General features: G+C 46.2%; 1 protein-coding gene across 4 annotated transcripts in view; it reads left to right on the top strand.

Moving 5' to 3' along the window:
- Positions 1-7,278, top strand: part of LOC148833702 (nectin-4-like) — a 71,447-nt gene extending 64,169 nt beyond the window's left edge. Inside the window, exons 10-12 of one of the 4 annotated variants that reach the window (XM_088917288.1) lie at positions 49-132; positions 1,832-2,050; positions 4,528-7,278. In XM_088917288.1, coding sequence (XP_088773414.1) covers positions 49-132; positions 1,832-2,050; positions 4,528-4,815 — 591 coding nt within the window. In that variant the 3' untranslated portion in view covers positions 4,816-7,278. The remainder of the gene's footprint in view (positions 1-48; positions 133-1,831; positions 2,051-4,527) is intronic. The other 3 variants (XM_088917289.1, XM_088917290.1, XM_088917291.1) reach the window with 3 other exon arrangements.
- The last annotated feature ends 5,981 nt before the right edge of the window (positions 7,279-13,259 follow it).

Below are 13,259 nucleotides of genomic sequence, written 5' to 3'. Positions count from 1 at the left end.
GTGTCCGTCCTCCAGCCGGCACTGAAAGTTCTGCTGCTTGTGTTTCAGGACCGCGGCTCGAAAAGAGGAGGGTGGCCTGTGGAGATTCCCGGCGAGGGCAACTACACGCTGTCTTCAACGGGAGAGGCCGTGGTAAGGTCTGAGTCCGGGTGACCGTGCGAGAAAGGGAAAAGAGACGCGAGTGTTTTAATCAAGGTCCCACTTAGCTCGGCCGGTAACGATCGGATGACTCGGCGTCGCCTCTCCGAGATTACTGGTCCAAATCCGCGTTTGGACAGAAGCAGTGGGGAGTTCCAAGGGTGATTGGACACGTGTTAAATAGGTGTGATGTGCTGTGATGTGCTGGGATCACGGCATGCCTTGACTTGCACTACTGTCTCATCTCTCTGCTCGTCAGAGTCCTGCGGGCTTATGTCTGTCTCAAGTGAAATAAGGGACAATTCTCCACCTGACTCCATAGTCAGTTGGTCCTTGCTTATCATTGACAACGTGACACTGACAATCTGCCGTAATCTGCATGACTCCTGCTTAAAGCTTTTACAGCTGCTAAGGCAAATGACCTTTGCACAAGCCCAACCTACCACTGGTTTCTTTGGAAAAGACCTTGATCTCCAGGTTGAGTTCCTTTGCTTTCTCCTCCACACACCTCATATAGGATCGTTAAAAGGTTTAAGGTTATAGAAAAGGTAAAAAAAAAGGAAAGAAACAATTCCAAACATTTTACACTGAACATCCAGATAGCCGGAAGTCAGTAACACATACTGTAGCTCTGATGCCTATTTTCCTCACTAATTTGCCTTGAAATGTTATCATTGTTTACTGCCCCCTAATGACAAAAAAATTAAATACAGCATAAATAGGACCGTTTTACACAAAAAAAAAATACACTGAAAAATCTGATACAGGTGGCTATAGAAGGAATTCCAGCTATGAGGATGTTGTTTTCCATTCAGTCATCTAGGCCTCAAACTGTTCTCCCCCCTGCTCTCTGGCAAGCAGTTCTGCACCCCCAAAGCCCAGATCACTGGGCTTAAAAACACCTTCCAACCTACAGCTGTCTGAATCACAAACAGCTACATGTAATGCCTCAGAATTGCACTTTTTGCACATTTTTTTAGTACTACATATTTATTGTTCTCCGCAACGTCCTTACCATTATGGTTCTATCATTTCTTATGTTGTAATGTGCTGTCTACATTGTGTGGCATTGTCCATTGTACTGTGTATGTCCTGAGAGATTGGAGGAAATAAGAATTCCACTGTACACGTACTGTACATATGGCACTAAACGCCTCTACTCCTCTACTCGTTTCCTTTTGGCTACCAAGCACAAGCCTTTGTTGTAGCATAAATCTCTTAAAAGGAGTGTGACAATGCACGCTTTATTATTGCAAAAATGTGTAAAGGTTTGTAAATTCAGAAATCAAGGGATAATTTAAACCATACCACCCCCCCACCCACACACACACACACAAAAATCATCTTTATCATTAAAGGAACAAGTAAATGTTTATTCCACGCTGTAAAGAAAAGAAAAGAAACACAATGTTTCGGCTGTGGAGCCTTCCACGCCTGAAGAAGGCTCCACAGCCGAAACATTGTGTTTCTTTTCTTCCCTTTTCAGCATGGAATAAACCTTTACTTGTTCCTTTGCAGCCTGCACATGCTGACACAGCTACCATCTTGGACTATCTTTATCAACATTTGGGCCAAACAGTGCATGCTCGTTGTAACTTTCCTGGCCTGCCGTTTCTGCGACCCAGGCTGAAGGCTTTTGTTTTCCCAATTCCGAGCAGAAGTAGAAAGACACAAATCTCCCTGCCCTTTCCAGGATCACCCCCCCAGGTCCCGGGACAGCCGCTCCACCGTGTCCGCGGGACGAGGCAGCGCGGACTATTTTAGCCGCGGCCACTCCAGCCCTTTCAGGCGCAGTGAACGGGGACGGGGTGACCCCGAGGAGGATAGAGATGGCGACAGGGAGCTGGAGGAGAACAGCCTGAACTCCCGGCTCAGGGTAGAGTCCTTCGTGAGGAACAGCAACAGGTCTCTGGTGAGAAAACAGCTGGCAAGTGGGGGTCTAGGAGGGTCAACAGAACGACCTGTTATTGGGTGTGGCGTGTGGTTAAATTAAAACACTGCTTCTATGTATTTATTGCAAATAATAATAATAATTTATTACACTTATATAGGACTTTTCTGATCACTCCACTCCACTCAAAGTGCTTTACAGGTAATGGGGAATCCCACTATCACCACCAATGTGTAGCACCTACCTGGGTGATGCTCCAGTACTCTCACCACACACCAGCTTTCAGTGGGGAGGTGAACAGAGGAGAACAGAGTGATGAAGCCAGTACAGGGGATTATTAGGAGGCCAAAATTGTTAAAGGCCAGGGGGAAATTCAGCCAGGACACTGCAGTAAAACCCCTACTCGTTTCAAGAAAACGCCCTGAATTTTAATGACCACAGAGAGTCAGGAACTTAGTTTTATGTCTCATTTGTGGGACTTCTCCTTTTTTACAGCATCGTGTCCCCCATCACTATACTGGGGCATTAGGACTCACACAGACTGCAGAGTGAGCGAACCCTACTGGCCCCACTAACACCTCTTCCAGCAGCAACCTTAGCATATAGACCTGCATATTGCTTTACATAGCCTCTACGCAAAACAGTAAATTCAGTCAATACTAATCTGGTTTTCAATGTGTTGTTGCAATTCCTTTCCTAGCCACTAGAGGATAAATTGCCTGATCACCTTGTGTGAGAGAGAGTATTTATTATCCCCAAGGGGCTTTCCTTTTGCAGCAGCAGACAATATAAAGAAAGCACACAAACAATCAATACACATATACAGTAAATGTGCAAAATAATCATCTGTTAAGCAAGGTTATGGCCACAGATATAGATGAGAACTCAAAGTTTTAAATCGGGAAACCTGTATCTGTATTCTGAGGGGAGTAACTGGAATCCATTATACAAGAGTTGTGAAGGGATCTCTTGTATGCAACATGCCTAACGCCAGTCTCATAACTGAGAGATGTGGGTCAATGCCGAAAGATCAGCATCGATGACTTCCTGACAAAGTTTCATTCACAAGTTAATTCCCCACAGACTCGGATTCCCAAACCAGCAGAGCAGGGCAAAAGTTAAAACAAATTCAATACAATACCGCTAAAACACGATCAACAAAGAATGACCAATCTCATAATGATTAAGCTTCCGAAAGAAAAAATAGACCGTTTCCCTTTTAAAAAAAAATAGAAACGGCCTTTGCCTCAAAAGTGTTGCCGTCTTAAAATAATCAATAGAATCTTTAGCGTGTGTTATGTGCTTTTGAGGTAAGCAACATGCTTTTGAGATAAGCAAAAAAAAAAAGTACTTCAGATGTTTTCTGGCCCTTTTGAGCCCACAGAATACGTTTTGGCATTTTAATTAGCTGTGAGCGATGCCTTTCTCTGGCTTTGTAGACTATCAAATCTGTTGATGCTTGATTAATTTTTTCCCCATCTATGAAACAATTTCTGGGGCAGTCTAGCCAAGCGGTTAAGTCTCTGTAATGGGTAGGTGGTGGGTTCGAGTCCCTGTTGCAGACACCGCTGTTGTACCTTGAGTGAGGTGCTGTAGCCCAGTTGCTCCAATTTACTCAGCTGCATGAGTGGGGACCAGCAATGTTGGGAGTATCTCCTGCAATGGACTGATATCATGTTAAGCTCTCTAGTCTGCTCAACAGCACAGAAAACAGGATAGGCTCTTGCCTGATGGGCTCTTTGATGTAGTCAGTGTAGGTCGACTACAGATATTACATCCTCTGAGACAGTTAGCCATTGGTTACAATATCATAGTCATGTCAGGAAGTGTCTATTGGATTGAGTGTACGTGACTCTTTCCTTAAAGGGGAGCTGCAGCACTATTTTAATATTTCGGGGTTAGAGAGAATCTGCATTGATGAGTGCAGGTCACAATAAAAGTAAATTGCTCAAACCTCCAATTTCTGCCACAAAATAAAGGAAATTTCCAGGTCTGCGAAGCGCCAGCTTCTGTGATTCAGAACGAGGGAACAAAACGTCCAGTGAGGTGATGAGGCCTTATGACATTGTAAACAAGCAGGCTTGTGAATCCATCTCTTTTAATCCAGCAGAAATATCGCTTTAATCAGTGAGGTGTTACAGTGACTAGTGAGCAGGAAGGGCCGCATCACATCTTGCGTGAATTCTCACTCTCGCCCGTGGCGAGATCATGGGTTTGTGACAACAGGGAGACTTACAGTGCTTTCACAAAAAGTCCACGATTCCGTGCGGCATTTGACATTTTAAAAAATGTTCTATACCATTTATTAATTTATTTTGTTACAGAGATTTAATAACCGTTCTGAGAAATTGGGACGGACGCGCCCCTTTAATCTGAGCGGTCTCTCTTCTCACCCCCCAGTGCGTTATCCTCCTGTCATTCTCCCTCTCTCCCCTGCCCTGAGAGTCTACGAGCCCTGTCTCTCCCGCCCATCTCAGTCTCTTCTCTTTTTGTCCCAGGAGTCGCAGCTCCACCCTCCTCTCCACCCCTCCCTCCTCACCGTGGAGCGCTGCGAGCAGGTGAAGCCCCTGAACGGCACCCTGTTGTCCCGGGGCGGGGGCAGCCCCGACCACGGCCTCCCGTATGACGACATGAGCGAAGAGGGCGAGCTCGACAAGGACAGTGAGACGGCCAGCTCCCTGCTCTCCGACGCCATGACCAACCACTTCCAGATCACCAATGGCACGTTGAAACCCAAGCCCAACTCCAACGGCATTCTCATCCACCCCAAGGGCCAGATGGTGTGAAGGTGGAGCGGGAGGAAAGGAACTCGGTCCTTTCTGGAGCGCCCCCTACGAGGCTCGACGGTGGAACTGCAGGGTTTTTATATTGTGTAAATAATATGACCTATATGGGAGAGGGAGAAACTGACAATAAAGTGCTACAAAAGACAGAACAACGATGGAGACAATCCAAGGAACTTCTAAAAGGAGAGAATAAGGGAAATTTCTTACCACATAAGGTGTCATACTGCAGTATTGCCTGTTGAAACGGCACTAGGCTCTTGTCTAACCCTGTTGAAGGGGAGTCCCCTTCTAGAAAACTCTTGTCACTCCTCCCCCAGGACCTTGCATGACTGTCAAGGCAACACAGAGAGGCTGTGCTTTGGTGTGAAAAATCAAATCTTCCACCACATTCCCTCCTGTAAATGCGCGGAAATATCCAGGACCAGTTTTCCTTCGGCATGGCCTTTCCTCCAAATCAAGATGCAGCACCGACTCAGGGATCTGTATCCCTTCTCAGCCCAGCCACTGGAAAGGAGGGGATTACGGTTGTCATCCTCTCTGGGATCGAGAGAGGCATCTAAAGGAGATGCACAGCGAAGGCGGCACAGCAACCGAGGAGAGTCCCTTCCCCAGTAAGCGGATCGGGAAAGATCTAATGGACGATGTGGATTTGAACCCGTACACCCTGTTGTCTCAGCCAGCCAGTGCCTCTTTGTTCCGAAATGTACTTCCTTTCAGAATCTGGGAGGGAACCCACATACACTGGTGTGCATCCCGTTCTTGAACAAATGCTGGAAGAGGATTTTTTTCTTAATCACTAGCTTTTTGCATCTTAAGGAATTTCAGTGGATTCCCAATTCCCATTTTGTTTTTTAAAGAAAGCCCTATCATGGTCAAACCTGGACCTGGATCGGATACTTTCGTCATATCGCTGTCGTTATGCTAGTCACCGCCCAGTGCCTGTTCGTCTACTTTTTCCTCAGTAAAAGAACACTGTTTATTGTTGGCAACGTATTAGAGAAAGGACTCTTAATGTTTAAATACGGCATCATGTATCTACTGTTTGGACTTGAATAGCTCGTTTGCAGTTTTGAGGGGGAAAAAATGGTTCTTTGCAGATTAAAATATATTATTAAGCTGTGAAGTCTTAGATGCGAACATTTTGTGTGCCCTTAACATATAGTTTGCATCAGGCACCAACAACGCAATGTGTTCGGTGATTAGAAATGTATTTATTGTGTTTCTGATGGTCACTTTTCACTTCCACGCAAGACATTATAAAGACGTGGCTTTAACATTAGATAACAGAATGATCACAGATACTCCAACACTCCCAGTGTTAAACTGAAAGATCCGTCAAAATGTATTATAAAATATACAACTAGATTGAGTCTTAGTACCTGAAAATGTGACATCAGTTTTTAAGGAATTGTAACTTGAATCGGAGTAGTAGGAAATCCGATGTCAAACCAATTTTAACTTTCACGCTGCTTGGCTCCTGATGATGTCACCAGGGGACGGAACAAACGTAGCCAATCAAACACCGGAAGCAAGTCATGTGATCGCAGAAAATGAGGGGTTAAGTGCCGCAGTTCAGGACCAAGTCCGTTGAATTGTGAGCGATGTTCTGTGTTAGTCGCGGCTTGCGATCAGTTCAGTGTTCAAGAATATTAAGCTGCAACGTCTTTCCCCAACATCTAACATAGCTTTTCACAGCATGCATTCAAATACATCTGACAACACTAGAGTACTATTTGGAGCCAACGATACCTGTACAAATATAGTATTTAATTCTTCCCGTCTAAGCCGAGCTGTTCATGTGTGGTTTATGGTGACGTGTGTTTTATAAATAGTAACCTGTTGTTTTTTGTCTCAGTAACAAAGTAAGAAAGATAAAGGTTTTTGTTTTGTGTCTGCACGTCTCCCCAGCATTGTTGTACGGACAATGGCAGCATTCAGATGTTAAACTATTCGAAGGTTCACTTCCGAGCTCATTGCTTCCTGTCTAGTTAATATGGCGGAAGAACAGGCGTGTGCCAAGTTTAATCACCAGGTTGTGCAATGGCGGTTTACTGTTTATCTTTAATAACCTATTTATCTTGCCTTCCACCGTTGTAGTAATGGTCTGTCGTAGGGCAACTGCAAAGCCCTGGGCTTCCACAAGGTGGCGCAGTCTTCCAAAACTATGACAAATGATCAAGCGGTCTCAAGTTCCCAGCAACTCACGTTACTCTTTGTTTTACAGTGCTGTTGAGATACCGAATGGGTCGGGGACGAGTATACTGATGTAAAAAGAACGAGGAACTTTTTTTTCGGTTTTTATTTTTTTGTACATTCCTGCCTGGCTCGTCTCTGTACATAGATTGTTCTTTTTCTACAGAAGAATTAATTTCTACGAGCAGGTCCTATACATATTGTACTATAAGTTGTGCGTTGAAAAAAAAATGGATGTTATTTTAAAATAAAGAAGAGAAACAAACACAGGACTGGATTCGGACGTTCGGTTTTTCACACGTTTTTGCAGACTAGTATTTCGGAGGCGGGTGTGTGCTGTCGTTGTGTCTCACGTTGCTTATTGCGGTGGTGGTGGGGATGGGGGGGCGTCGTGTTGATCTAACTGTGGTCAGTTGGGTTCTTTTCCAAACAGCTGGCCAGCGCAATGTCAGCTTCGACTGTTGATGGTGGTCATTTACAGAGGTAAATCGGCTCCAACTTTCTTCAATAGAAACATCAGTTAAGGAGACTGCAGTAATGGCCCGGGTGACTACACTTTTTTTTTTGTCTGTCCCCTTGCAAGCCAGGGAGATGAACAGCGCGATTTTATTTTTTCGGTGCTCTTTGGGTTTCTCCAATACAGCTTCATACTTAAACACGTAAATCGCCTACTCAAGGTGCAAAGACAGCCATAAATAACACGTAAGATGAAGGATCCCCAATCCTAGTCCTAGAGTGTTTGTGTGTCTACAGGTTTCAGTCCCTAAATAAAACGACTCAGTTGAAATGAAACCTGGAGTCCCTTAAACGGCAGTTCTTGCTGAGCTAGGAGCTCGACGTATCGCTTTTTTTTCCCCAGACACATTCCGTTTTTCAGAAAGGTTGTTTTCGGTGACCGCGCTGAATTATGGTATCGCGGCGCTGAAAAAACCTGCGGCAACTCCGACCCCCCGTTTCACGCAGGTCCTGCCGCGGCCGAGGCGACGGACAGGGGGCGCCGCCGCACAGGGAACCGGAATGCTGCCACTCCCTTCTTTGCGGGTTTTACAGCACGACATCCTGCCTAGCACGCCCACGGCCTCCACAGAAGACTCTGCAAAGAGCAGAGCTTCTCTTTACGGGCAAACAAAAGAGGAAATGCTCACGGCACCTGCCATTCGGGCACAGCCAGTAATTAAAATTAAACTGCCGTTGCACAGAAGTTAGGGCAATGACTTGCGGCCATTTTTGAAGTTCAAGTTCGCGGTTATTGGTCATCCCAGTCATATACAAGTACACAGTGGAACGAAATATCGTTCCTCCTGGTCCACGGGGCAAATACAGACAGGACACAGATAGTGCAAAGTGCAAATTACAAGGCCATAATACAATATACATAACTCGCGTTTTTCTTTGCTTTCCAAGATTTTCCTTTATTTCTTGAAGAAACAGTCAGAGAAACTGGAAAACAAGCTTTCATTCCTCCAAACATCTATTTCTCTGTGATAATACGACTGACTCATACAAGGCATGATTTTTTGATGCAGTTTAGCTTTATTTTTCAAATTAGAACTAAACTAACACAAATTAGCATTTCTCTGCTCACTTACGTCGTGAGAGAAATGAGTGCAGTCTCTTTACTTTAGGGATATTGTCGGGACATTCACAATCTCAGCTCTGAGTATCTCCAGGCTGTAATTGAGTATCTTTGTCTGAATCATAAAGATATTCCGCTTTAGGCCTACAAGGAGTTTCATTCAGGTTCTCAAGTACTGCACCGAAAAATCACGTCAAGTGCTGATAAGGTCAGCCCTAGTGGACATGTTCAGGATCTGTTGCGAGAGAAAGGTCTGAGTTCAAAATGCAAATCGAGAGGATTTGCATAGAGGATGGAAAACCGGAGGCACTTGTTTGACTGCGTACTGCAGGGATTGTGAGATGGTGCAGATTGTGATGGTGCTGGGAGGACTTTCGATCAGTCAACTTCCACCAAACGATCAAGCAGAGGAGAGCTGCAGGGCCTGCACTCGTTTGTCAGTCTTCTCGCGTTCCAGTGATCTGTGAATACGGCGACTGAGAAACTCCCATCCACCCGACAGCTTTCTAACCAGCTGCTTCATCCAGATCAGGGCTGCAGGGCATCCAGAGTTTATTCCAGCAGGTGGAAGGCAGGACTCACCCTGGGAGGGACGCCAGTCCATCACAAGGCAGACACAAACACAGGCGCAGACCCACACTCACACCGGTTTTCCCAGCAGCTGGTTGACCTAGCAGGAGGTCTTACGACTGGGGGAGGTGGGACCAGCCCCTGGCATAGGCAAACTAAGCTCCGAGACCATCAGCGGCCCCCTTCACTCCGCAACAGCACGATAGTCTTAATCGGTAGGTGCAAACGTGGACAAAACATTCCCACTTTCTGTGGCTGCTGTGGATTATCCTAATGGAAGCCCGATCAAAGACTGACCGATCCTAATCGAGTAGGTACCGTGTCTGATGCACAGAAAAACAAGAGCAGGACAAGCGATTTCACAACAAACAGAGGTAGCTGAGTCACGTCGCTGCAATAATGCGGAATATGCAAAATGATGTCATAATTGATGTAATAATTTGGTTTCAGATCCATGTGACTAGCAAACAGTAGACATTTTCAAGCTAGATACCTAGACTGCTTGAGGGGTTTTAATAGAAGTTAACTGAATCACGTTTCCTTCACTTGGACACAGGCCGTGTGGGTCGCCCCGGCTAAAATTCGGCTCTGCCCAGAAACACAAAAGCTCGAAAGCACATGTACAAAAGGCTGTTCGGCGATCAGATGCAATCGGCATTAAAATACGTTGTTTTCCTTGCGGTTTCTCCGGTATTTCATTAAATGGGAGTATTGTAAACTCTACCTGGAGCTCTTTGGATTGCAATCACTCTCCCAGTGACAGTGACAGGAGCAGAGTGTCACGACCGCCAGCCAGCGGAGACCAACTCTTAAGCGATCTAATCAGCACCAGCAGCGGGTTATTATTAAGAAGCGCCGCCGCACGAGTTAACACACCTGCACACGCTCTACCGTGCGACACGCCGCGCTATTTATACCATCCTCACCTGCTTCCCGTTGCTCGGTATTGAGTCTTCTCCTTGTGAGCTCTACCTGGCGTTTGTCCTGTACCTCGTTTATGCTGGATTCTGGACTCCCCTTCTGCCTTTTCGACTTTGGACCTCGCCTCTCGTCTCGGACTGTTTCCCTCCTGTGTTCTCCCTGGATTACGACCTGCTTTACCCCTTTTGACCACGACCTTGCCTCTTGCTTCGGATTGTTCGCTTCCTGGTTTCTGGTACACCCTTTTCTTTTGGACCACGAACTCGCCTATCGTATTGGATTGTTCAGCTGCGTCTGCACAGGATCCTCGTATCTCTCCATCAGGGATTCCTGAAACGGAGAGGAGCTTCTGAGGCTCAAGATGATGGGAACACACCTGAGGTCGGAAAATCTAGGCAAATTGACTTATAGAAAGTTCTGTTTTTATAGAAGTTTCCCCATTTGCTCAGCCTTGCTGAATGGCTTATAAGTCATTTATTCTGTGTTCTTCAAAGCTGGTTAGCAAAAGTTTTCTAGTTATATAATTCATTTTACTGTGCTAAGTAGTAAAAATAAGGTTGTGTTGGGAGCTGATAATACTTGTGTAATTGTGATCTTGAGAGACCCCTTTCCAATAAGTTAATTTGCTTACACCTACATAGCGCTTTTCTGGACACTCCACTCAAAGCGCTTTACAGGTAATGGGGATCCCCTCCACCACCACCAGTGTGCAGCCCCACCTGGATGATGCTCCAGTACTCTCACCCCACACCAGCTCTCAGTGGGGAGGAGAGCAGAGTGATGAAGCCAGTTCAGAGAGGGGGATTATTAGGAGGCCATGACTGGTAAGGGCCAATGGGGAACTTGGGCAGGACGCCAGGGTTACACCCCTACTCTTTTCTAGAAACACCCTGGGATTTTTAATGACCACAGAGCGTCGGGACCTCAGTTTTACGTCTCATACGAAGGAAGGAGGCTTTATACAGTATTGTGTTCCTGTCACTAAACTGGGGCATTAGGACCCACATGGACCCTAGTGTGAGCACCCCCTACTGGTCACACTAACACCTCTTCCACCAGCAACCTTAGCTTTCGCAGGAGTCTTCCATCCAGGTACTGGTCAGGATCACACCTGTTGAGCTTTGGTGGGGCTGCCAGCTGGGAGCTGCAGGGTGATATGGCCAGGTTCATAGCCAATGTCCAAGGTCTTGTCTAGGTCCCCCAAAAAGCTAGGGAGGAAACTGGAGCGCCTATGCCAACATGAGAACGTGCAAACTCCACACAGACAGCACCCCAGGGCCGGAATTGTGAACCCAGGGCCCCAGCGCTGCGAGGCAGCAATGCTGACCACGGGAGATGCAGTGCAGGCGTGATCCTGTTGCTTTTTCACACTTTTGAAACCGTGTCATCTCAACCCACATCCAGCTTCTTTAAAATCCTTGACTTTTCTTCCTTGGGGGGGGGGAGTGTCACATCCGTCACCCTCTTCCTTCCCACTGCTCTCATATTTGCTACATAGTCACTTACAACCCAGAGAGGAAGTGGCTTTCTGTCTTGTAGTTTCAGAGAGGCAAGAGGGAGCGTTCAAGTGAGAACGTCTGTCTCGAACCCAAGGGAGGGGCCAGTTTGCGAAAGTGCCCCAACCTTCTGAAACAAGTGTGTTCTATACAAAAAAAATACATTCATGCACGAGAGTGGGCACAATTAGAGAGCAGAAGAAATGGGGGAGACATGGACTGATATAACTCATGACAGAGGATGTCAGTCCAAGCACACTACAACAGCAGAATCTCATTTTCCACAGTGGCCACCTAACAGCCCCTTTCAGAGCATCTCCAGTTCTCATTTTGAGGTTTGAATTTTGGCCGTCAGGCTGCCCGTCTAGCCACCTATCAGTCCTGCGTGTCTTCCGTTTCGAAACGGCTCACCCCGAGTCCTCTTTCTGGAGTGGGAGGGAATTGCGCGTGTGTTGTTTTTTAACTTTTCTTTAAATTTAATTCATTGCCCCTGTCCAGTGACAGGGGAGGTTCAGTGACTGAGCATTTGTCTGTCGTCGGTTCGCCATCACTGTTTCATTTTTTTTGAAAGGCCCGTTAGGAAACTAGCGGTGTTTCTGGCGTTCTTAAGAAACATCCTGTTCTTTCGGGTATCCTTGACGACTCGGGCTCGTGCTCTCACCCTTCTCTTTTGTGAGTATAGGCTAAGCCCACACTTCCTGTTTAAAAAAAACCCATGTAGAAGCCATAGGCCCTGCCTTCACAAAACACTCCTCTCAGACTCCCTCTCTGCTACTTTTCTCCAAAACAGAGTTTGTACGAAAGTCACAGGCTCTCCGCTGCGATTCTGTCACGAAGGCCTTTATTTGCGATGGGGCCTACGGTTTGAAGCCGCTCCGTGAACAACTCTGAAACCGCAATCGATTGGCAGCTTTTGAAAGCTGAAAGAACGTAGGAAGGAGGTTGGGTTTTCATCAGCGCAGGGTTTAATAATAATACCAACCTGGCACTGACCCTAACTGACCACTTGAACTGGTACAAGCGAGCAAATCTGACAAGGCGCAATTTTGTTTTTCACACTGTGCCGAGGTTCCCCTATATACCGAGGTGGCGTGTCGGGGTATAAAAAGACACGGCACCTCGATATATAGGGGAACCTCGTCACAGTGTGAAAAACAAAATTGCGCCTTGTCAGGTTTGCCACTTGTACCCGAAATGAGATGGCGTTGAAAGCTGCAAAGGGCTGAAACAGCAGCTGTTACACGCAGCGGGATAAATTGCGCCTGTTAAATACTGTAACTTGCTAGTTTTGGTTTCCATTTAACATAGACGTAGTTGCTCTTCACCTTACAGGGGGCTTTTTATAGGAATTTACAACTCATATTCAACCTCCTAGAAACGAGCAACTGTGACAGAGGAAATCTGGGCCTCCAGTGTGATGCAGGGTCTGAAGTAGATGCTCACGCAAAGCGGTTTAGCTTCGTAGGCAATACTGAGCATGAATTAGCTGGACATTGTGAACAATGCAGATCCTAATGTACAAGCTCAGGGTGAATAGTTTAGTCTTGTTCATATCATATACCTCCAGTACGTAAGAACTTGTGCATAACAATCGGACATACTTTAGACTTGCATCAACACGCCTGCAAGTCAGCCAGGTCTATGCAGAGTATGGTAGCCCTATGAATATCGCAGGGCCTGATGCAGAC

Source organism: Atractosteus spatula, chromosome 5, assembly GCF_055471065.1.
Source record: "Atractosteus spatula isolate fAtrSpa1 chromosome 5, fAtrSpa1.hap1, whole genome shotgun sequence".
In the NCBI taxonomy this organism is placed as follows: Eukaryota; Metazoa; Chordata; class Actinopteri; order Semionotiformes; family Lepisosteidae; genus Atractosteus; species Atractosteus spatula.
The sequence above is the reverse complement of the archived record's forward strand: the minus strand, read 5'-3'. Positions and strand labels throughout refer to the sequence as shown.